The following is a 23004-nucleotide window of genomic DNA, read 5'->3' as shown; positions in this document are numbered from 1 at the left end:
GAGTGTCATGGATGTGGATGTAGGTCTAAGGTCTCTAATGCATATCAAAAGCCATCATGCAAACAGTAAGTAGAATTATCAACCCATGTTAATCTTCAAAGCAGGCAGTTAAGAAATGGATGTTTCTATAACCATTATGCATTGGCTGCACTTTCCAGCTTGTAAAAATAACATTTTTAATTAAAAAGTCTTTCGTTTGATAGATCATGGAATGGAAAAAAAATTAATAAATTTTTCTGACTACTGGTGTTAGCACAAATTTGATTGAGGTATTAATTACTTAAACAGAATGCAGAGTTTCTAAATGATGTGCTCTAGGATGCCTCTTGGGAGGTGTTTTAAGGCAAGTTCTGGTTGCCTGCTATTAGGAAATGATGTTCTGTGTGAGCAGGGGGCGGACATAGTTCCTGTTCTGTCCCTGATGGCTAACAGTAAAATTCAAAGCTCTAAAAGCTGCTGGTCATTTCTGGATGCAAGAATATACAACCAGCTTCTGTAACAAAAAACGCAGGGAACAGAAAAGAGGTGGTCCATCTGTGAAGGGGAGAATAAAAGCCCCAATCTATAAAGCCATTTAAAATTATTTCCTTTTTGAGTTAAGAATTTTTCCAAGATTTGACAAAAGTGAGGTAAAATGAAGGAAGTACTTTTTAAAGTCTGTTTCCAAGGGGAAAAATGATAACAAGTATAATCTAACTTATTGGAGTCATAAAATGTTAGTATCAGACTTTCTCAAGGGTTTGGTGCAACAGACTTTAATTATAAACTTTTGTAAGCTATTAACCTGGTCACAAGATCAGAAAATACAACCTGGTTTATAAAGGGTAAGAGGAAATTTGAAATAAATAATGGAAATTTGTCTTACTTAAGAAGGATTCATTTAAGATGTACTTATATAAAATTCCACGTTCTCCTTGGATGTTTGATGAGGGAGGGTCAAGAAACATAAACTCTAGCCACTATTATACGTGAGTCTGGAGTATAATTCAAATGATGTTTTACAAGATTCAGACTCCATAGCTTAAGTGTGTGGAAATGCCAAACGAGAAACTTTTGGGAAATGTTTAGAATGTAAGAGAGTGTGCTGATATGTTTTCAGTGTAAAAGCCAATGATTTAGCTGAACTGGGTATGAAGGAACATAGCAAAAACAAGAAAAGAGCAGGACAGAGCTGAGATGGGAGAGCCTCATCTCTTGTTTCGAGTCCTCCATGGACTCTGTCTTCAGTCACACTGAATCATCTTTCCCAAGCAGTTTCCCATTAGCCTTCATGTAAAGGTCTTAATCATTCTTTGAGGCTCAGCAGCCATAACTCACTTCCTTTGTGAACCCTCTCCAATGCACCCAGACAGAGCTTGTTTTTGTCCTCTGTGTTTCTCTAGCACATTTTAACTGGCTGAATTTTAATATATTTACATTTTTATCAAATCTACTTGACTAGGCAGCAAATTCTTCGGGCCATATATTTTACATCCTCAGCACCCACATAGCAGTGCCTAGCAAATAAATCATTATTGACTACATTGAAACAATGAATTAATAAATATGAAAATTATTAAATTCCATTTACTGAATTTCCTCCATTGTTTTGCAACTCTAGCTATCTTACTTCTAATCACTGGAAAGAGTTCTCAGTTTTTTGCTTTTTGTTTTTTTTTAAGATGGCCATCTAAAACTTTTAATCAAATTGAAAAAGATATAAAGCAAAATTTTCTAGTATATATAAATAATGACATTTTGAAATAAAATGGTTACATCACAGTAGTACCTAATGGAATCAAAATACTAGGCTGAATCATCCAACATCATCTATTTAGAAGATACATAGACAAGGTCTTCTTATGGGGAGTTAGACGTCATTCTATTTTTCTCCTTAAAGTTCTCAGGTTTGAGGCAGTTGTTTCTGTTTAAGTATCTGGGATTTTCTTCTGTTTCAATAATATCATTTCATAATTTCTATTATTTAAAGAAGTTCCTCTAAAACAGGTCTCCTTCAGAGCCTATCAATACGATGCCATGTTATTATATTAATTCATGAATATTTCATGAAAAGTTTTAAATGCAGTAATTAATTTTTTAAAAGAATAAATTCTTTTTGACTTCTCTACCTCATGTGCTGACTTTTTGGGGAAAATATTAAACCTGGATGTTTCATTTGTTGGTGTTTCCTCAAATTATGAAGCTCTGACCTCTTTATTGGAGGTCTCTTAACACTCAGGAAATTAAAGAAGCCATACATTTTTCTCACCACTTGAGGAAACCAGGACCCAAGACTAAATGTTGGACATTAACTACCACCAGCAGATGAAAGACAGATCTAGGTATTAGAGAATCTATGCTCTGATTAGGTTCCCAAACAGAGATTCTATCACCTCTTACCAAATATCCAAGGCTCAAATTAGCTCATTCCATCCCTTCTAAATATTTAATAAACTGTTTCTCATTGCTGCATCCAAAATGGAAATGACCCGTAAAGAAAGAAAAATTAACAGGCTTCCTCTGCCCTCTGTGATTAAGCATACTTCCCTCGTGTACCATAAAGGAAACAAATTTATGGTTCATGAAGGCCTATCACCTTATACTATGCTCAGTAAAAAATATTTCTACTGAGTAAAGTGCAAGTGCTTTTGCTATTTTAAATCAACAATGCTAAGAAACACTAACTGCTAAAATTTAAATATCCTACGACCAGCAGAAGGAAGACTTAAATTTAGAACTCTAATATGTACTCATCTACTGTCCAGTTCTGTTTTCTATCTAGACCAGCCTTACCCAACAGAACTTTCTGGAACAGTGGAAATAGTCTCTATTGCTCAATCCAGTAGGTAGCCAGTAACCACATGTGACTACTGAGCACTTGAAATGTGGCGAGTGCCACTTTTAGAAACTGGATTTTAAATTTTATTTAATTTCAGTTTAAATGGCCACATGTGGCCAGCGGCTACTATATTGGAAAGTGTAGGCCTAGCAGATCTACACTGTAAAATGCGTAAGACGACAATCGGGTGAACTGGATTCTACCCTAGTTCTGCCACAGACTACTCTATGAGCTTGGTCAAGTTATTTATTCACTCTGATGCTGTTTCTTTATCTGTGAAGTGATTAACTAGATGATTCCTAAGATTTCTTCTAGATCATTTACACTCTAGTTGAAAAACAGTCACAGAATGTGACTAAACATCGCTACAGTTACTTTCCCTCATGAAAATCAGTCCTTTAGTTACACCATGCATATTCATGAACACACATATATTTCAAATTATCTATAATACATGAATGAATATATGAAGATGCAGAAGAAAAAGTAGTTTTCTGTTGGATTTATCCTGCTTAATCCTACTCCTGAAATGCGATGATATTGGATGAGAGAAAAATAGAAACAGGATTTCCTTGCATTAGTACCTGATTTATCGATTCATTGATTCATATTATTCAGCCATTCAGTTTATTGAATACAGTAAGCACCAGACACAATTATTTTGTGATGTGATAAATGCTGTGGAGGAGGGGAGAGGGCAGCTTCTAACTTAGCTTGGGGGAGTGTGAATGTCTGTGAATGAGGAAGTGTGTGTGAAGTTTTCTCGAAGGAGGTGACCAAAGCGGAAGCCTATTTTTTTGAGTCCATTCAGACACATGGCCCCAGTACTGCCCTTAGCCCTGGGCAAGAGGGCTCCTGTGTTAGGGTCCACACTTTAGACATCTCTTCCCTGACTGCACACCTCCTCCTGTGGTGGCCCACCCCCTGACCTTAGACTGTACTTTGGGTTCCTGGGACCTTGGGATTCTCTGCCCCAATGACTGGAGCTCCCTTCAAGGACTGTGAATTGTCTCTTTCCCAGGTCTGTTCTTCTGCAGGTGAACCACACCACTGGTGTGCACTACGATAAGCTGGAGGATGGGGCAAAGAGGTGGGTATTTTGAGGCATGTGGATGGAGTTGGATCCTGTGAGCATCCCAAATGTCTACATATGAGGGCTTCAGTCTCATAGAGATGTGGATATTAGGTATCCGTGGGAGAGCCGGGGAGCAGGCCTCGGCCCATTTGGAAAACCAAGTATTACAGGCTCTGGTGGGTTGGAAGGACTCTGTCGGCGTGGCATTTACATGCACTGCATGGACAATCAGATTAAGTGAGACTAATAAAGCATTAGAACAGTTGCTAAGGCACCCCGGCAGGCAGTGTACTGTGCACAACTGAAGTAATGCAGTTTTACCAAAAAAGATTTCATTGTTAACGTCTAGTCTAATAACTAAATATCCTAAGATGATTTGGGGCATTTTGGTTATTTGTGATTTGAAGGTTTGTTTGCCTCACCAGATTAAAATCATGAAGAGAAGCCTGCTACTGTGTCCAATGTCTGCCACCCTGCTGATCAATATGGTTGAGACAGCCAAGTACAATTAAGTAAAATGATAAGTTTTATCAAATCTGTGGGATAGCAGTGCATTATAACTAAATATGTTTAAAGTAAATCTTCACATATTGGTTAATTCAATTTTATTTTAAATGAAGCAGAAGCAATTATCTATGCTTATGTTATTAGCTACCATAAAATACATTATATTCACTTGACACAAATGTATTAAATGTGTTTGCAGGCAAAATCAAAATAAACTAAAAACTATCTATAACTTCTTTGGATACAATCCAAATTTCACTTTAAGGAACAATAACAGAAAAACTTTTCTGAGTTTTGAACTCTCAGACACCACCAGGGCCCAACGAATGACATTTTAATTACTCTTATAATTCAGAAAGAGATGAATGGATACGCTACGGAGTTTGCATATATTTGGGGGGCAGGAGAGGGAGGAAGGGTTTCAGTGTGGGGAAAGTGATATGGTCTATGAAACCTTGGTTATAGACACTTTGGACAAAAAAATAATTTCCAGGAAACAGGGACTAGTTGGTATATTGAATATACATCATTTGTCTTTTATGTTTTTGAGAACTACTATATTTGTCAAAGAAAGAAACAGTAAGGATATCAAAAGGAAAGACACCTTCAAAAATACTATTCTAACAGCTATTTAAACTCCTGAAGAACTGAAAAATAAAGACCATTTGTGCCGGGGTTCAGAGCTTTAGCATTTCCAGCTGTGGTCAGTTCTTGGTTTGATTCTTGAGTCTAATTTTATAAGCCAGAGAGACTCTCTCCTTATTTAGATGGAGTCCAGTTTGTTTTAGCTCAAGATTCTGCCTTTTAAAATCTCCTCTAGAACTTCTCGCAAAACCTGAAGGTCTTGTTTATGGAATAGGTGCACAGCAGGGTTAAATAAATGTGGAACTGCTTGAGAGGCAGGACTTCTTTTTTATTCTATTAGAGATGCTGTTAATCTTCAGATGATTATTTTTGCGATATAAAATATATAGCGTGGATTATGAAAACTAAATCCCCACTGACACACTCATAAACAGTTTTGAAAGAGCTCATTTTAGATCATTCCTAGTTTTTTCATTTCATCATTAGAGACATTTTACATTTTAAAAAATTCTCTAGTGCCTCTCAAGATCCTCACGTAGGCAAACACTCCTCCATGGCGCAAACCAACAGAGGTAGTGGGTTTTGCGTACTGTGGAAAAGATGAGAGCAGTGGTATATATTATCTTCCCTTGTCTGAGCTGGTGGAAGAGAAGAGGTGTGTTTATGAAAAGGTGATGAGGCAAGAAGATGTGATACATAGGAGAAGGCCAAACACAATGATGGCAACAAACAGGACAAAAGGAGTAAGTTGCATTATCAGTCACAGTATTTGACACACTCTAATTTAATTGACAGCTATAATCACACTGTCGTTAGCCCTTATGTCTCATAGAGTGGTCTTTCTGTATGCCACGTTATGTCATTTGACATTTTTGTCTTAACAGCAATACTTCTCATCTATGGAAGTCTGTGTTCCATAAAGCATTTTCATATTTTTATTATTTCACTTGCTTCTCACCATATTGCAGCGATATAGGTGGAATAGGAATTATTGCCTACATTTTATAGATCAGTAAAAAGGATCACAGATGATAGTCATACACTCCTAAGTTGTTCTGAGGCCAGAATTACTGGTAATATGTACTTTTCTTTCTATCAGACTTCGAGTCAAAACACACACACCCAGGTACGCACACACACGTATAATATTTGAAAGGAAAAAGAAAATTTCTAAGGAAATTTTTCTCCGCATGAAAGCTGTTATTATATTTCCAGTATCTTCTCTCTTTGAGATGGGTTAAAATACACAGGTGCTATTTAAGTTAGTAAACATAGTGATTTTTTTTAAATGATACTTTTAAAAATAATAGAAATATTTCACCTTAGGCAAATATATAAAAATTCAGTTTGCTGGGAAGAGGAATTAGGGGATTATATTGCTTTACGAAAAGACTCTGAATGGGATTGCTTTAAATAGCAAAATTTCCCAGCACATTTAAGCTATGTTGATTTATGAAAATCTGATTCATATAGAACTTTACAGGAATACATCTGTTATATAAATCCATGCTCACCTGTAATTTACTGTAGAGGGAACAACTGAGTGATAATAATAATGACATACTCATACAATTCTTCATTATATATTTTAAAGTGCTTTCTCCTAATTTATTGCACTTGTCTTTGGCAACCTTATAGGGGAGGCAGAGAGGGCATGATTTTCCTTTCTTTACAGATGAAAAATTGAGAGGTTAAGTGACTTGCCCAAGGTCAGACAGACAGACCATTCATTTACTGCTATTTGAGTGATGCAGTTTTAACAGGGTAGTCAAGGAAGTAAGGTTCTTCCTCTTAATTTTTTTTTTTTAACCAGCTGTGAAGGCTATTAAAACAGAGGTGGATGATCTCACAAATATACTGTTGGATGAAAGAAGCCAGACACAAAAGTTACATATTGTATGATTCTAGTAATATGAAATTCAAACACAGGCAAAATTAATCTGTGTTGGCAGAAGAGGGAGATGGTGATGGGGGGTGAGTGGGTAAAGGGGGTTTCTAGGATATGATAACCTTCTATTTCTTGATCTGGTTTGTGGTTGCACAGCTATATTCACTGTGAAAATTCACTGAGATATATACTTATTTTTCTACTTATTAAACATATATTATACAAGTTCTCTTTTAAAACAGAATTTTACATCTTTAAGAACAGTACAATGCTGTACTTTAGAAGATCACTACATTAGACATATCCTTTGAACATTTGTGATTTCAACTGAGTTTCCCAGCTTCATTTTTTGAAATGAGAATATGAACTATATCTGAAGAGTTTAAAGAGAGAAGAGAGGTTTAGAGAAAAATACCCAGGATCATCTTTATCTGAAAAGTTGCTATATGAAACGGGAAATCAGAGCAAACTAAGACAATGACATAATTCATTTAGGACTAGGTGGAACATTTATATTTAATGACATTAAGCTAGGAGTGGTAGGGAAATGGGACTAATTTGTTATTCACACCATGTATTCTAGAGCGTGTATATGAATTTAAGGAAGATAAGATTATAATTTTTTAAACATCCATTTTTATTTTAGAACTTTGTATATTACAGTGCTGCACTGGGCATCAGGGTAGAAAGCCTGTGGCAATGATAAAAATCATAGGCTCTGAACACTTGGGGACAAACAAGGGCTCCTAAAAATCCTAAGTAGCCTTGGACGTAAGACTGTATGGGAGGAATATGTTTTGACCGTTATCCACGATAGAAATTACAGGTGCATTCAATTGCATAAAGCAATTTCAAAATTTACATGGTAGTTTTCCAAAAATTCTTCACCCCCTCTGATCCTATAACCTGGAGAGCTAATGCTGCCCTTGTATACAAAGTTACCACGGATGACAGATGTTTTATTTAATTTCCACATATGGCCTTTTGTTGTTGTTGTTTTTCTTTCATTTTATTCTTTTTAAAAAGAATCCATTATAGTACTCCCGGCCTGATTGTCTGTATCAAATATCTATCTTGATACTGTAGGTCAGAAACAGAGAATTTCCAGGCAGTGGGTCAGGTGTGGTCCCAGGATGCTTCCATTTCACCAGTGATGTTTTGAAGGCAGCTACATGACAGCTAGGACTACAGCTTGCTGAGTGTCTCCCCAGGAGGGCTGTTGAAGGCATCCTGTGCAGGGAGAAGCCTTTGACCTTTAGCCCATATGCACACATTTGTTTTAATTCTTGACAAACTAGTGTGTTCCCGTGCATTCGTTTCACTAGGACCTAGCTTCTATTTTTTTTAAAACACATTTTATATCCTGAGCACCTGCAGGCTGTGTGCCACACATCGTGTGAAATGGACATGATCAAGCGGATCGTCATCACTGCATCCAGGGCAAGTGTGAGACATAGCTGTCCTCTGGAATTTGAGTTATTAGAGCATCATCCTGTGTTCCCCAATATTGTTCGTGTCACAAAGTAGGTCAGAAAGGTAGCTCCAGAGACAGGGAGGAAGTGACAGGGAGAGGTAGGTTGAAGGAATTCTACTCTTTGGGGCTCAGCAAGCTGCCCTAACTTCTCTTTCACTGGCAAAGCATAAACAAAATTGAGGAGCTGGGACCTGGGTGTTTACGGGCAAGTCCAAGGGGAATCATTTCATGATCTTTTTAATGACAGAGATCAGGAACGCACCACTGTTTCTCTCTGGGTGGAAGGACAAATGATATTCAAACCATAACTGCTGATATTTTAACCATTAACTTACCGTTTTATTAACAGTTTCAGGGGTCAAGAAGGCACAACTCTCTTCCTTCGGCAAAAGCAAAACCTCTGGAATCACTGTCGAAGGTTTGCTCTACTTGTTCACAGGTAGTGACACCTGGTTCCTTTGAAATCTCATTTCTGTTTAAGCTAATAGGCATATCCCTGAATTTAATCTCTTATAACAGAGTCTTCCTCAGCATCCTCTGTCACTTGCTTCACCTGGAATCTCCCTCTTTTTTCCTCCTGTATCAGTTCTGCAGATGTGTTGTCATGTGATCCTTAGCATGTGATGGACAGGCCCTATCACTTCTTTTTTGGTTGTTTGTTTTAAAGGAATACATTTTTTTTTTTTTTTTACCATTAAAAGAAATGGAAGTATAGCTCACTTACAATGTTGTGTTAGCTTCAGGGGTACGGCACAGTGATTCAGTTATCCCTATCACTTTTTAACTTTTACTAATTCTCACTCTTTGTTACAGATCACAAAACAGGCACATTTGTTACACACAGTCTTGACCACAGTTTTGAGTAACTTGTCTTTTCATTCTTTTCGGTATAGAAAAAGATAAATTGAGATACTTGCCATCAAGCCTTGTTCTCCTGGTTTCCCTGGTTCACCCTTAAAAAAGAATAATGATAATTTTATTAATGCCTTAAACAGTAAAAAACAATTTCAATCTTTTATTTTTTCTTTTTCCCAATATCCACTAGGGATCTTGAATGTCAAATATATACTTTTTAGGCTAAAGAAAGGAATGCAAACACAATGTCATTTAAAGAGCGCTGATGTTCTTTCTTCAAATGCATTTTATAAACATTTTAGGATTTAATACAACGAAGCTATATTACAACAGAGATTTAAGAATTATGCCAAGAAGGTATTCTAAATAAAACGAGTAGGAGTGTGTATACTGTAAAGCAGCTATGGATGGGTTCTCTATCTTTTGGGGTTTCATTCCAAGAAAAGGTGAAACATTAGAAGACACTTTTAGGATGAAACCACTGCCTCTGATGGTCCAGTGAAAGCAGTCCCAACAACCAGCATATTACGCTGAAAGTCAATTCCTTATTTCACATGACAAATTTATAGCAACTTTTGGCGAGGGGTATGAGGCTTCTAAGAAGGTTGTCCCAGCGAAGTTTGAAAGTACCCTACAGTCTTAAAGAAAAGAGTCACTCAAAAATTACATAGGGGCTTCCCTGGTGGTGCAGTGGTTGAGAGTCCTCCTGCCAATGCAGGGGACACGAGTTCGTGCCCCCGTCCGGGAAGATCCCACGTGCCGTGGAGCGGCTGGGCCCGTGAGCCATGGCCGCTGAGCCTGTGCGTCCGGAGCCTGTGCTCCGCAGCGGGAGAGGCCACAACAGTGAGAGGCCCGCATACCGCAAAAAAAAAAAAAAAAAAAAAAAAAAAAAATTACATAAATATATACATATAAAAATGAAATCTACCAACACATTAATGACTATGGCTGATTTGTTTTTTCTTTTTTGGTTGGCTTTATTTTCAAATTTTTCTACTTTGTGGATAAATATTTTATTATTACTTTTGTACTACAAAAACAGCTGATGAAAATAATTTAAGTTAAAGCAGTACATTAAATAAATAATTTAATTCAGCAATAAACCTGAATTTCAGGTCCTAAAGTCATAAGTGTACAAATTTTTGACCTTTTCCATGTATTTCTTTAAATTGCTGAGTTGCCTCTACCCAACCAAACCATTTATCTAGTGTCCTGTGCTACTACTCTATTATTGACACTTGACCAATCTTAGTAGCTAAGTACTAAGTAAATTAGTACTTAGATCTAAGTGTTGAGATCGCTGTTAAGTCATTTCTATTAATAAGCTTCACATACAAAGGACAAATGATATTCAAACCATAACCACTGATGTTTTAACCATTAATTTTACTATTTTATTAGTGATTTGGGGCATCAAGTTACTTGCAAGGGATAAATATTAGGAAGATTTACCTCTCTTTTTTGTTTTTTTTTTTGCGGTATGTGGGCCTCTCACTGTTGTGGCCTCTCCCGTTGCGCAGCACAGGCTCCGGACGCACAGGCTCAGCGGCCATGGCTCACGGGCCCAGCCACTCCACGGCATGTGGGATCTTCCCGGACCGGGGCACGAACCCGTGTCCCCTGCATCGGCAGGCGGACTCTCAACCACTGCGCCACCAGGGAAACCCAGATTTACCTCTTTTACTTTCCATAAATTGCATAGGACTTTGTCTCTATTTTGATCCTTTGTAAAATGTTATCAATCTCCCACCTAGTTTTTCAAGCTAGTCTTCCGTTTCAACCAAAGGCATTGAGGTACTCTATGGCAGTCAGGACACAAGTGAGATCGGGCATCTCCACTCGCAGACTTCTTGAGGCTTACCTGAAGACAAGGTCAGTTGCTGTCTCCAGGCGTCTCGCTGTGGTTTGTGTGGGTGCCCCGAGGGTTGAGTGGTAAAGCAGATTCCAGATGGCAGTGCCCTCTCTGCTCGGGAACTTTCCTATCATCCCACTTCCTTCAACCCACTCCGCTCACTTGACCTCTGCTACCCCGTCCCCAACTCCAACCCAATTCTCAGTGCTTTAAAGGAAACAAAACCTGTGAGAACAACTGATCCAAAAAGCAACTCACAGGCACTCCTGGCATTCCGCGGGGGCCATCTTTGCCTGTGTCCCCAGGAGGTCCTCGTGGGCCTGGAGGTCCTGGAGGGCCTGGAGGCCCAGCCTGTCCTTGGTCACCCTACAATGGAGAAGGGGACAGACCAACAATAACTGTGAAAGATAAAGACCCAGGTCTTCTTTTCAACACTTTAAATTTCTATTATCGAATTCACATTTATACTGTGAAAAGACCTAGAACAACCACAAATGGTAAAGCCTGTAGGCAATTTGCCTGCCAGTAGGAAGCAAATAAATATTCATGCTGGGCGAGCTGAGTAGAGGCTGTTGAAATTAAAGCAGCTCAGAAACCAGCACTCTCAGCTCTTGGAAATAGTGTATATGTTATCATTATACTCAGAGCTGGTAGAAAACTTCTGCATAACTTTATCCATGACAATGCTGCATCAGTTAAATTCACCTTGCTTAATAAAATGGCTGCATTTATAGTTGGACAAATATTTACTTTTTCATAACCTATAAAATTAAACATACAAGGCTCTTGTCATGCTGTGTAATAATTTATAAATTACCAAAGCTAGAGAGCTTAGAAACTGGATCTATCACTGCATATAATTTTTAAGCTTTCTTTTTTTTTTTAATTTAAGAAGAAATTAGATTGGCTTTCTATACCTTTTGGCTTTGGTATTTTCACATACATTTCAAACAAATGCAGCTCACTAAACATAATTTTGCTCTAGGATATTTTAAAATAAATACCCACGACCCACACTCTGCCTATGAGAGATAAATGGTAAAGCAACAGTATACAGAGTAAAAATCGAATGTAAAGGAGAAATCAGACTTGAGCAAGAATAAGCACTACCTTAATCAGGCGGCGTTTAATGAGCTGCTGATCAGCAGAGAGAAACCCATGATTGATTTTAGGAAACACCATCTGATCAGTCAGGTGAGGTCAAAGGTTGGAGTTCAGAGATGAGAGAGTTGAAGAATAGGCATCAGAAGGCCCCAAGAAAGAAATAAAGATACACACATTAGACTTATAATAACCATCCAACAAAACAGAACTGGCGCTTGTGTCTGACATCGGACCCTCTGGCTCTTCTTGAAAGAAACAGACCCTGAAACGGGATGGTGAAACCAGATTTTTAGTTAGAAATGAATCTTTTTCTGCTGTGGGCGTTGGGCCTCTTTAGATGTTGTATATTAAAGAAGCAGGTAACCTGGGGCCACCTGCATCCTGCACTCTGAGCGGAAAGTCCAGAGACGAAGCGCCAGTTCAATTTCTGTCAGACTCCTCAACCAGCATAATGCGGCACGAACTCGACTGTCATTTTACGGATGCCCGAAGTCCAGAGTATTTAGGATTGTTTAATCCACTGAAAACTATCACAGAGCATTGCGATGCATGCCAATCAAAGCACCGAGGCGCGGCACAGCCTTACAGAGCTTGCCTGCCTCTCTTCGCCTTCAAAACGCTCTTCTCTTATAGGCTCAAGACTCTCTTTCTTAATGTACGTTTGACCTCACCGATGGAGGTGAGATTCCAAGTGCCCAATAACCTGTGTGTGTGAGGAAAGGACTGGACTCGGAAAGCCAGTTGAGCTGTTGTTGTTCACTCTTATGCTGATTGCGGGCTCTGACTGCGCGGGCATGGGTGCCAACCACGAACCTTGACGGTGAGGATCTGATTACTGTGCAGAGCGGCAACTGTGGAGAAGCCTGGCAGACCCTATGGACAGGGCACAGCACCAAAACAACACGACACAAAACGTCACACAGACATTCCACTGGTGGACAAACACAACAAGCATGTACCTAATGCCACCCCGTCCTGGCTCTAAGTCTTGCCTTGTTTGACACAGTAAACAAAATCAGACACATGAGGCCCCCAAGCTAACCATTTATTAAAGGGAATGGTCAGCTTGAGAACTCAGGTACATTGGCATCTGTGTACATACGCTTAAGATTTCTGGACTCTTACGTACAAAATGTTAGTACAGAATGGAGATAACTACAGACTCTGTTATGAACACAGCACTGTAATTTCCCTCTACTGATATTCTGTTTACAACTCAGGATATACAATACATGTATCAAATCTTGTTTGGACAACAGTGAACAGAATTTTGCAGTCAGATCAGATGTATTCCTCAGAATAAATGCAGTATGCATCAAAAAATATAGTCTTACCACCCACATATCAAAATTTCTGTCTCCAATCATATGATGATTCTCAGGTCTTTCCTGTTTCAGGAATTCCTGCAGAGGTGGTGGATGGAAATCTGTCTCTTATAACATGTGTATTTCATGTCAGGGGGATTTATGGTCACACTCTGCAGTAATCACTTCTGTCACGTAACTTTTCCAAAAGAACTTGACAGTTCACACACCCCCTTGAAGCAGAAAAGTGGTTTTGAATTCCTTAACCAAGGAAAATGGGCAAAGGATATTTTAAAAGCCTGTACTTTACTAGCTTGTACTAACTTGTGTTCACAGGCGTTATCAATTGGGTAGGTCTGAGAGAGAAATTTTGCCTGTGTTCTTTTTCCAACAACATGTGATATCAGAGCCTTGTATTCCAATTTTTTTCCCATGCAGAATACTTTTACCATACAAAAAATTAAACAACAACCATGATAATATATGGTCTCGAGTGTCTGCAGGATTCCTTCCTATGTTTTCTCCTCTCCACCGCCTTTCCCCTCTTCCCACCCAAATCTACTTCGAGGATATTTCTAGAAAAAGCCAGAAATTTTCTAGTTTTTAAATTTTATTAGTTTTGGTATATTTTCCCCCTTATTTCCTCCTTATTAGGGATATATTTTTCTTAAGAGAGACAATAAAATTATGTCTGTCGTCTGAGACATCTCTTCAGCCCTAATGCCTCTGATTCTTGTTCTTTAGAGCTGGGACTTCTCAGGAAGCAAAGCCGAGGAAATCTTATCCCTTTGCCAAGTCCTATCTGATAAGGTTATTAAGTGGCTGGGTAGTTTTGAGGTGACCTATATCCTCTTTTTCTTCTCCTCAAGTAAAAGTCCTTTAAACAGAGACGCTCCACAAATTCAGAAATGCTACAAGTTGGAAAACAGATGTGTACAGTTTGCTTTTGTTTTACTATGGAATATGAGTTTAAAATGTTATTAGATGGTAATGTGCCAGCATCTTTCCATCTGTGACTCATTAGCCCTATATTACACAGTCAGAATTTTATATATAAACCTCATATTTATGTAACAAAGAACAAAAACAGATACAAACAAGAAGTCTATGAGGGATCAGCATCTTGATTAGTGGCGATAAATCATAGTGTTACTTTAAATGGGATTATCTAACAAAAATAATTTAAAATTAAAAACCTTTTAACAGCACACATGGTAGACCTTACAAATGTTTTGAAATTTGCATGTATAAATAAGTCACTTCTTGCACTAATATCTGAGCATGACCAGTTTGCCATTTGATCATATTTTCTAAATGCTTACAAAAAAGCATTAAGTTTTAGAACTTAGTTTGGTTTCCAGTGTTAACGAGATCTAAAGAGAGAAGTGGTAAGGTAATTCCCATCTCAGACAGATACTTTTTCTCCAACAGAAAATCTCTATTTGAGGAAGCTGATTTTTTTTTAACATCTTTATTGGGGTACAATTGCTTTACAATGGTGTGTTAGTCTCTGCTTTATAACAAAGTGAATCAGTTATCCATATACATATGTTCCCATATTTCTTCCCTCTTATATCTCCCTCCCTCCCACCCTCCCTATCCCACCCCTCTAGGTGGTCACAAAGCACCAAGCTGGTCTCCCTGTGCTATGCGGCTGCTTCCCACTAGCTAGCTATTTTACGTTTGGTAGTGTATATATGTCCATGCCACTCTCTCACTTTGTCACAGCTTACCCTTCCCCCTCCCCATATCCTCAAGTCCATTCTCTAGTAGGTCTGTGTCTTTATTCCTGTCTTACCCCTAGGTTCTTCATGACCTTTTTTTTTATTCTTAGATTCCACATATATGTGTTAGCATACGGTATTTGTTTTTCTCTTTCTGACTTACTTCACTCTGTATGACATACTCTAGGTCCATCCACCTCACTACAAATAACTCAATTTCGTTTCTTTTTATGGCTGAGTAATATTCCATTGTATGTATGTGCCACATCTTCTTTATCTGTTGATGGACACTTAGGTTGCTGAGGAAGCTGATTTTATATTCCTCCATCATCTTAGCAGTGGACATGCTACCAATCAGGTGCTTAGAGCAACATTTAAAAGATTTCATCAGCGAGTTAGGCAAAAGGACTTCAGGAGTTTACATGTAGCAAAGTAGAAAGGGGACAGGTGGGCAAATTCTCTTAAGTTCTAACAAAAAACCATGGCCTGGGCTGCAATATCCTAGGACTCTGTGCTTTTCAAACTGGGGTAATGTTTGAAAAAAAGCACATGCCAGTGTCCTGGGGAGAGTTTAAAGGCAATAATAAATATGGTACCTCTTCCTTAAGAGTCCATTTTAATGAATGGTGTGTGTGTGTGTATATATATATATATATATATATATATTTGGCCACATCATGTGGTATGCAGGATCTTAGTTTCCCAACCAGGGATTGAACCCATGCCCCCTGCAGTGGAAGGACGGAATCCTAACCACTGGACGGCCAGGGAATCCCCAATGGTAAATTATTTGAGACATTTTTATATAAAGCAAACGTTGACATATTTGGGGTAGAATGTGAAACTTGCGCAAATGTTTAAAAATGTTACCATTTGACGGTGGTAGAGAACCTCATCTCACAGGGGATATCTCCAGGTCACAGAGACACTCAGCTGATTCTGCTTCCTGAAGAAGGTCTTTGGAGGCTAAGTTTGAAAAGCACTGGTGCTGAGTGCTTGTCTGTATGGCTCGGCTTTGTGTGACCCTAACTGCTAGGCTTCCCTAGCTGTTCACACAGAGAGCGTACTTTTGCATCACCCGTGCCATTCTTCCACAGTATCATTAGTCACAGTCCTTTCTAAATAACTGGAATGGACACATTTCACTTGGTTTTACATCTGGGAAAACGTGCCTGGTACACAGATGGTTTGAGTGCATGTGGAAAAAAAAAAAAAAAAAAAAAAACTGTCTCCAGAAAAACATGGAGAAAGAGCCCAGGAATAAGCTGAAGTACTGAAATAATTTGTACACATTTTCACCCCCAAATATTTTGAGCTCTTAAGAAATTGGATGTACAAGCGTGTAAAACTACTTTATAGAACCCATTTTCCTGAGCATAAAGACTCAGATAACTTCATGAATCTTCCCCACATTCTGTGAATTAGGTAACCAACCAGGACCAGTGCTTTGACACCATTACAGGAGGAACTCTATCTCCCTTCATTGCCTTCTAGAAGGAAAGACGCTGGCCTACCCCAAAGGGATGGTGAGCAAATAAGTAATTCGTAAGAAATGCTGCTAACTACTTGGAAGCCATAAATTCAAGATGCTATTGTCATTTTTATTGTGTACTCAGAAATGGTGAGTGTTACAATGATTACATTATAGTGAGAAAATTTTGGGTTTTGTCAAGAATATTCAATAAGGCAATGATAGAGCCAGAAACTTAATCCAGGAATTCTGATGCCAGACTTTGTCATCATGAAATTTTGTGTTTATAATTTCTCTCTACTTGTTTTATAGTTTAAGTATTAGAAAGTTTAAAAATTGACGAATATACAACAATATTTAAGAAGTATTTACTGAGTCCCTTCTGTGCAGTCTTCACTGTGCTAGGCCCTGGGGACTGAATGGAAAGGACCCTAAGCTCACTGGGTTTAATGTGTGGCGGGGAAATAGGAAAAAAATAAGCAGCCGGCAATGATAGGAAGTAATAATCATTACAATGGAGGAATGGAGGGGCTGCAAAAGAAATAAAACGTGCACCTAATGCAAGGTTTGGGCAGCCATGGAAGACTCCCCAGCCAGGTGAAAGAGGGGATGGGGGTTGGCAAGGCAATAGTAAAATCAAAGACAGAATGACCATTTAGGAAGATGTTACAGTAGTCTAGTTGAGGGACTGGGTCCTAGAACTAGAGGACAAACTGATAGTTTCGTGTGATATTAAGGAAGTAGAATCCATAGGACTTGTAGCTTGGCTGAGAACATAAGGGAGAAAGGGGAGCAGAGAATGGTCCTAAGTCTCTAGGTTGAGCAACTGAAGGATGGTAGAGGGAACACTAGAAGGAAGAGGGTTTTCTGGGGCATGCAGGTGGTTTCAGATGATGAGTTCAGTTAGCTTGCTGAATTTGAGGTGTATATGGACAGCCAAGGGGCAGCAGTTGTATGTGCATATAAAATAGTCAGGAGAGAGGTGGGAATCACAAGTCATAAGGCTATGTGGGGTCACCTAGGGAGGCTGAAGAGAGAACAGACCTAGGAAGGAACCCTTGGAAAGACTTTGATTTAAGGGATGAGCAGAGGAAGAGGTAACTACAAATAGGATTAATAAAAAGTGGTTGTAGAAACAGGAGGAATGTGAACTCTCCTAACAAAGATTCTGTACAGGCAAATGACTCAAAGTGGTAGACACACTTGACTTCACTGTTTACTGCATCATTAATTATGCTGAATAAATGCACATAAATAACCCATAGTAAGAACAGGCTAACAATGGCCAATATCACTGATGATGGATGCTTACTAGTAAGCACAAGGGAGTGTCCGTGAGCTTGTAGAGGTCTGGAGGAAAAAATAAACAATTATTTTAATTATAAAGGTGGTCAAGGGGCCCCCATAGCAAATCGTATTGGAAGAAAAGATACGTGTTATGCTGAGAAATGAGAATCCCTGAGTTTCTCTATAATGTCAACAGTATCATAATTCTGTTTACCCAAAACATATCATGCATTGCGACACAACCATTACAGTGGGTATGTGTGCAGCATAAATAAAGACAAATATTCCTAGAAGTTGATAAAATGATTTCTAGCTAAGAAAGACCAGATGGGGAAATATTATAATAGATAGCAAAAATATTTAGGTAAAAGAATAACTTTAGTTTAACAGCAGGAACTCTTAGAAGGCTAACTAAGGGAAAAAAATTAAAAGAAAGAAATTTGCTGCTAAATCATTCCATATTGCAGTAGATGGCATAATCTGTCTGAATAGAAAAATCAACCATATGAGGCTAAACAGCTAAAAGAATCCTTTGAACAACCAAATAACATGAGCACTGGAGCCTGTGAAAATCAGTATTTATAGCTGACTGAAAAAGACTGTCTTATGATAATTATGGAAAGAACTAGCTTTCTGTAGTTAAATTAAATATTTGGCTCAAAAAGTTAATTTTTCCTTTTTATAGATACTCCAAGTTCCATGCTATTGTGTTCTATCATAAATGTTAACCCTAGTCACTCCAGGAATTATCTTTTATATGTATATGATAAATGTGAATTTACAAATTATTTAGAAGAGAAAGAGAACAATGCAATCTCTACATTGACAAAGTCATGTCATTAAATACTATAGCCACTGAAATGCTAAGTAAGCAAAGACAAACTGCAAAGGATCTATAAACAAGCAGAAAGATTGCAGAAAAACTCTACACTGGTAGAGGTAAAGAATAAGCAAAACCACTTGAAGTACACATACTGAGACAGGATCTCCTTGCTATGATCTAAGAAGGGATTCCAGGAGGTGTGTTTCCCAAGGGCATACAGCTAAGAAACACCAACAAAAGATAAGACGTCATGATAAGAGGTAGGATTCCAGGACTGCTCCAGCCCAAGGGAACCAGAGAATGCAGTGTAGATGTGGGAAACAAGGAAGAAAACAAAACAGCCTCACAGTCTGGAAAATAGTGCAAAATTAAAATTATGTCAATTTTATTTATATAAACTTTGCTATCATTGAATCAGTCCTGTGTTAGGGTTTCTTAATAATAATGAGATAATAAATAATGATGACGATGGTAATAATAGTAGTGGACACTCATATGATACTTACTATGTGCCGGGTATTAGTTCTAAGAGCATTAGCTCTTTTAGTCCTCACAGCAACCATTTGACAGATGAGGAATTGGAGGCACAAAGCGGTTATGGGTTTTGCCCGCCTAAATATAAGGAGCAGAGCCCAGATTCACACCCCAGCCATCTGCTCCAGAGTCTACCCTCTTAGCCACTATACATCCCATAAACCCTTAACAGTCTCTGAATTTCATTCCCATTTATTCATTCATTTATTCAAGAAGAATTTATACTACTATAAGAATTTATGCTTACTATAAAAAAGGCAATATTTGGACACTGAGATTAGAAAGCCTTTCCCCAGGCTTCATGGAGCTTAGAGTACAATGAAGTCATGCAGACATTAAACGGGCAATTATGAATGTGGCTGGGATCTCTTTTCATATAAGTATCTATGCTCTTTTTCCCTTATAGTCCTCCATTTCCTTTGTCCCTCAATCAAGCTCTTGGTTGGCCATCTGCTATTGCGTCAGGAGAGGTACAAGGAGGAAGGGTGGAAAAGAAAACTTGTTTGCCAACATTGCTAGAAATCAAAAATATCTAGGAAGATAGTCCCCCAAACTGGAAAAGAGGAAGAACTGTGGTCCTCAAGAGCAGAGGGGGGCCTAAGCCCTGCTTCCCCCCAGCACTTCCAGGAAGGCAACAATACCTCAAAGAAGAAATGGCTACGTGACTTATCTAGATGCACAGGAGCAGGGGCAGCCTTTGCAAAAGATTTCCCTGTCTGAAGCATGGCACAGAAACAGCAGAGAGTCCCCCCATGCCCCAGTGATGCAGCATTGACACACTGTTTCTGAAGGGCCTTGCAGGTTAGCTAGGCCACGCTGCCTTCTCAGCAGCAAACTGTGTGGACCGACAGTAGAAGACAAGGTGCCTCTCAGTTCTCACCCCCAGACCTTCTGATGCTATAAGACCACAGAAAAGTGAGTCAGCCCAAAAGGAGGAAGAAAGTGTGGAAATCCCAAGAAGACTGATGTTTGTTGTTTAGTCAACAAGTGGAGGAGATGTAGATTCAGAAATCAAATTGTTGTAGAAAATTCAGTCATTAAGATGACTAAGAAATCAGTATTTCTTAATCATCTGAGTTTTTAGATGAGAATCATGCCCTCGAAGTGAATATGATGACTGTTAGCAAAACAAAAGCTATGAGAATGCAAAGAAAGGGGACCTAACTGAAGTGAGCTGGTCAGGGAGGACTTCCTAGGGAAGTGATGTTTAAGTTGAGACCTGCATAATGAAGTACCCTGTAGTGCCTGGCCACTCTCCAAGGGCTCTGCTGCCTTCCTTCCTGACAGTATCAGCAAGGTGAATATTGGAACCAAAGAGAAAGTACATTTTTCTTTTCCAAAGATATGCTGAATCTACACTTAGAATACAAAGATTAGGTCGAATTCTAGGTATTCCCTTGAGATCTAGACCCCGGTCTCCACTTGAGAAGATTAGGATAAGGGCAATGGCAAGCACTATGGGTGTGGGATTCCTGTAGCAGGTTAGATTGATGAGATCAAGAGAGATTATACTAAAACATCCATTCCTTCATCTAACAAGTGACTCTTAAATATGCCAAATATAGTGAAAGAAGCTGTGGTTAAATCTAGTAGGGAAGGGTGGTTAGCACATGATTTTCAATTCAAATGGAAAATACACTAAATTAGTGCTAGTTAGAGGAGCAGGCAGTATACTTTTTAAGCACATTCTGACTGGGGAATGGGGTTGTGCCTCTGTAGAGGTGGGATTTGAGATGGGTGAAAAAGGATGAAAAGGACGATGCTATTTGAGGTGCGGTGTGGACTTGGGGCCTCTGGAAGAAGGTATTCCAGTCTGGAGTATAGTGAGCAAAAAGGAGGAAGGTATACTTGGAAATCGCTGGTAAGTTGAGTGTAGTTGGGGTGAGGCAACTTTTAGGTAGGAGCCTAGAAGAGTTGATACTGTATATATATGGGAGGTCTTCAAAGAAGCTTTAAAGGGGGAAGTTGTGGGAAACCACGAAGGTGTTTATAAAATGAACGTGCCATGCCATGCGTGCATCTGAGGAAGACAACCCTGGCCAAATTATGATGAACAGATTAAAAATCAAGATGTAGTCCATGATCCTTTATCTGCAATTCCAAAATCCAAAGTCCCTGAAAACAAAACAATTCTTCATAAGTTTAACTAAAGATTTTTCTAACTTTGCAGCAAACCCATTTGGTGGCAAAAACTTATTTGAACAGATGTGAGGGTGGCAAAAACTTATTTGAACAGATGTGAGGCTATTTCTGCTCACTAATAATCCTGCTTAGTGTGAACATGCATGTATTTCAGAGCAGAAATTAATGGTTTAATTACAGAGTGCCTCAGGCCTCTTTAAGGGTGTCAGACAATGCCTGGTGTATCAACAATATTAACTTTCTAATACCTAAAAACTCTAAATTCTGAAACACATTTGACTCTGAGGATTTCAAGGAAGGATTGTAAGCTTGTTCCAAAACTGATGACAAAGATCCATTTAACAGAATTAAAGATTGTAAGAAGAGTAGTAAGTTTTGAAGTTAAGGCAATGAATTTAGTTTTGAAAAATACAACTTGTTAATATAGGTTAGACTGGCAAATAGCCTGTCTAAATAGATGGTAATCTGAATTATATATTATAATTTATACCAGTTTAAAATAATTAAAAATAAATTTCCATCTATGATTTCAATTTTATATATTAATCAGAACTAGCCTGATCAATTGTTATCTAGTATCTTTAATTAATTGCTTTAATGAATAAATAAGCACATTATAGCTAGCATATATGTTTTGCAAGTAAATGCATAAACAGACCCGTGAAAATTTTTGATCGTTTAGGAAAAAAATAAAAAATACAGAGGGCTTCCCTGGTGGTGCAGTGGTTGAGAGTCCGCCTGCCGATGCAGGGGATACGGGTTCGTGCCCCGGTCCGGGAAGATCCCACATGCCGCGGAGCGGCTGGGCCCGCCGTGAGCCATGGCCGCTGAGCCTGCGCGTCCGGAGCCTGTGCTCCGCAACGGGAGAGGCCACAACAGTGAGAGGCCCGCATACCGCAAAAAAACCCAAAAAACAATACAGAGATCTTGTTTAGAACATCAGTCTGATTACCCAACACTGCATAATAATTTGCTTAACAATCCCACCCCTTTAAAAAATAAATCATGCAAAAGCTTTAATTCCACCCATCTGATTTTCATGCAATTTGCATGAAAATTCTGAATTATTTAATAAACGATTAATAATCTTTTAATTCTCCAGGAATTTTCCCTCAAAGATGGTACAGTATCATGATAACGTACAAGACAATAATATTCTGCACCTAAACTCCTGTTGAAACCAAGGGGTGCTTTCTAGCTGAGTTTGCCAGGCCAAGGGCTCACCTCAACTTGCATATACCCTATCCACTTTCTGGAAGAAAACAGTCTACATTTGAGAGAGGAGGCACAGTAGGATCAGGAAAGAACAGTGCCAAGCAAATAGAAGGTTCATTTGCTGACAGGGCACCTTACACTGAAGTGAAAAACGGCATTTGTCCTGTGAGAAAAACTCAACTTTTTTTTGCATTCTTCATTCTGGGAGAAAAGGAAAAGTGTCCTGTTATTCCCTAGAGACTCTATTTAGTGTCGGGCTTAATGGGGATTTGCTAAACTTCCTTTGTATGATATTAAATTGAGTTGACTCTAAAATTCCTTGGGCATGCTTCCTGGATGGCAGCCT

At 38.7% G+C, this 23004-nt stretch overlaps 1 protein-coding gene across 1 annotated transcript in view; it reads right to left on the bottom strand.

Moving 5' to 3' along the window:
• COL25A1 (collagen type XXV alpha 1 chain) overlaps positions 1 to 23004 on the bottom strand; it is a 483537-nt gene that overhangs the window by 109759 nt on the left and 350774 nt on the right. Inside the window, exons 8-10 of the mRNA XM_007452167.1 lie at positions 12165 to 12236; positions 11313 to 11420; positions 9265 to 9300 (exon numbers count right to left, since the gene is read on the bottom strand). Of these exons, the coding sequence (XP_007452229.1) occupies positions 9265 to 9300; positions 11313 to 11420; positions 12165 to 12236 (216 nt within the window). The remainder of the gene's footprint in view (positions 1 to 9264; positions 9301 to 11312; positions 11421 to 12164; positions 12237 to 23004) is intronic.

Source organism: Lipotes vexillifer, unplaced genomic scaffold, assembly GCF_000442215.2.
Source record: "Lipotes vexillifer unplaced genomic scaffold, Lipotes_vexillifer_v1.1 scaffold22, whole genome shotgun sequence".
NCBI classification, from domain to species: Eukaryota; Metazoa; Chordata; class Mammalia; order Artiodactyla; family Lipotidae; genus Lipotes; species Lipotes vexillifer.
Note: the sequence above shows the minus strand (reverse complement) of the source record. Positions and strands in the feature narration are given on the sequence as shown.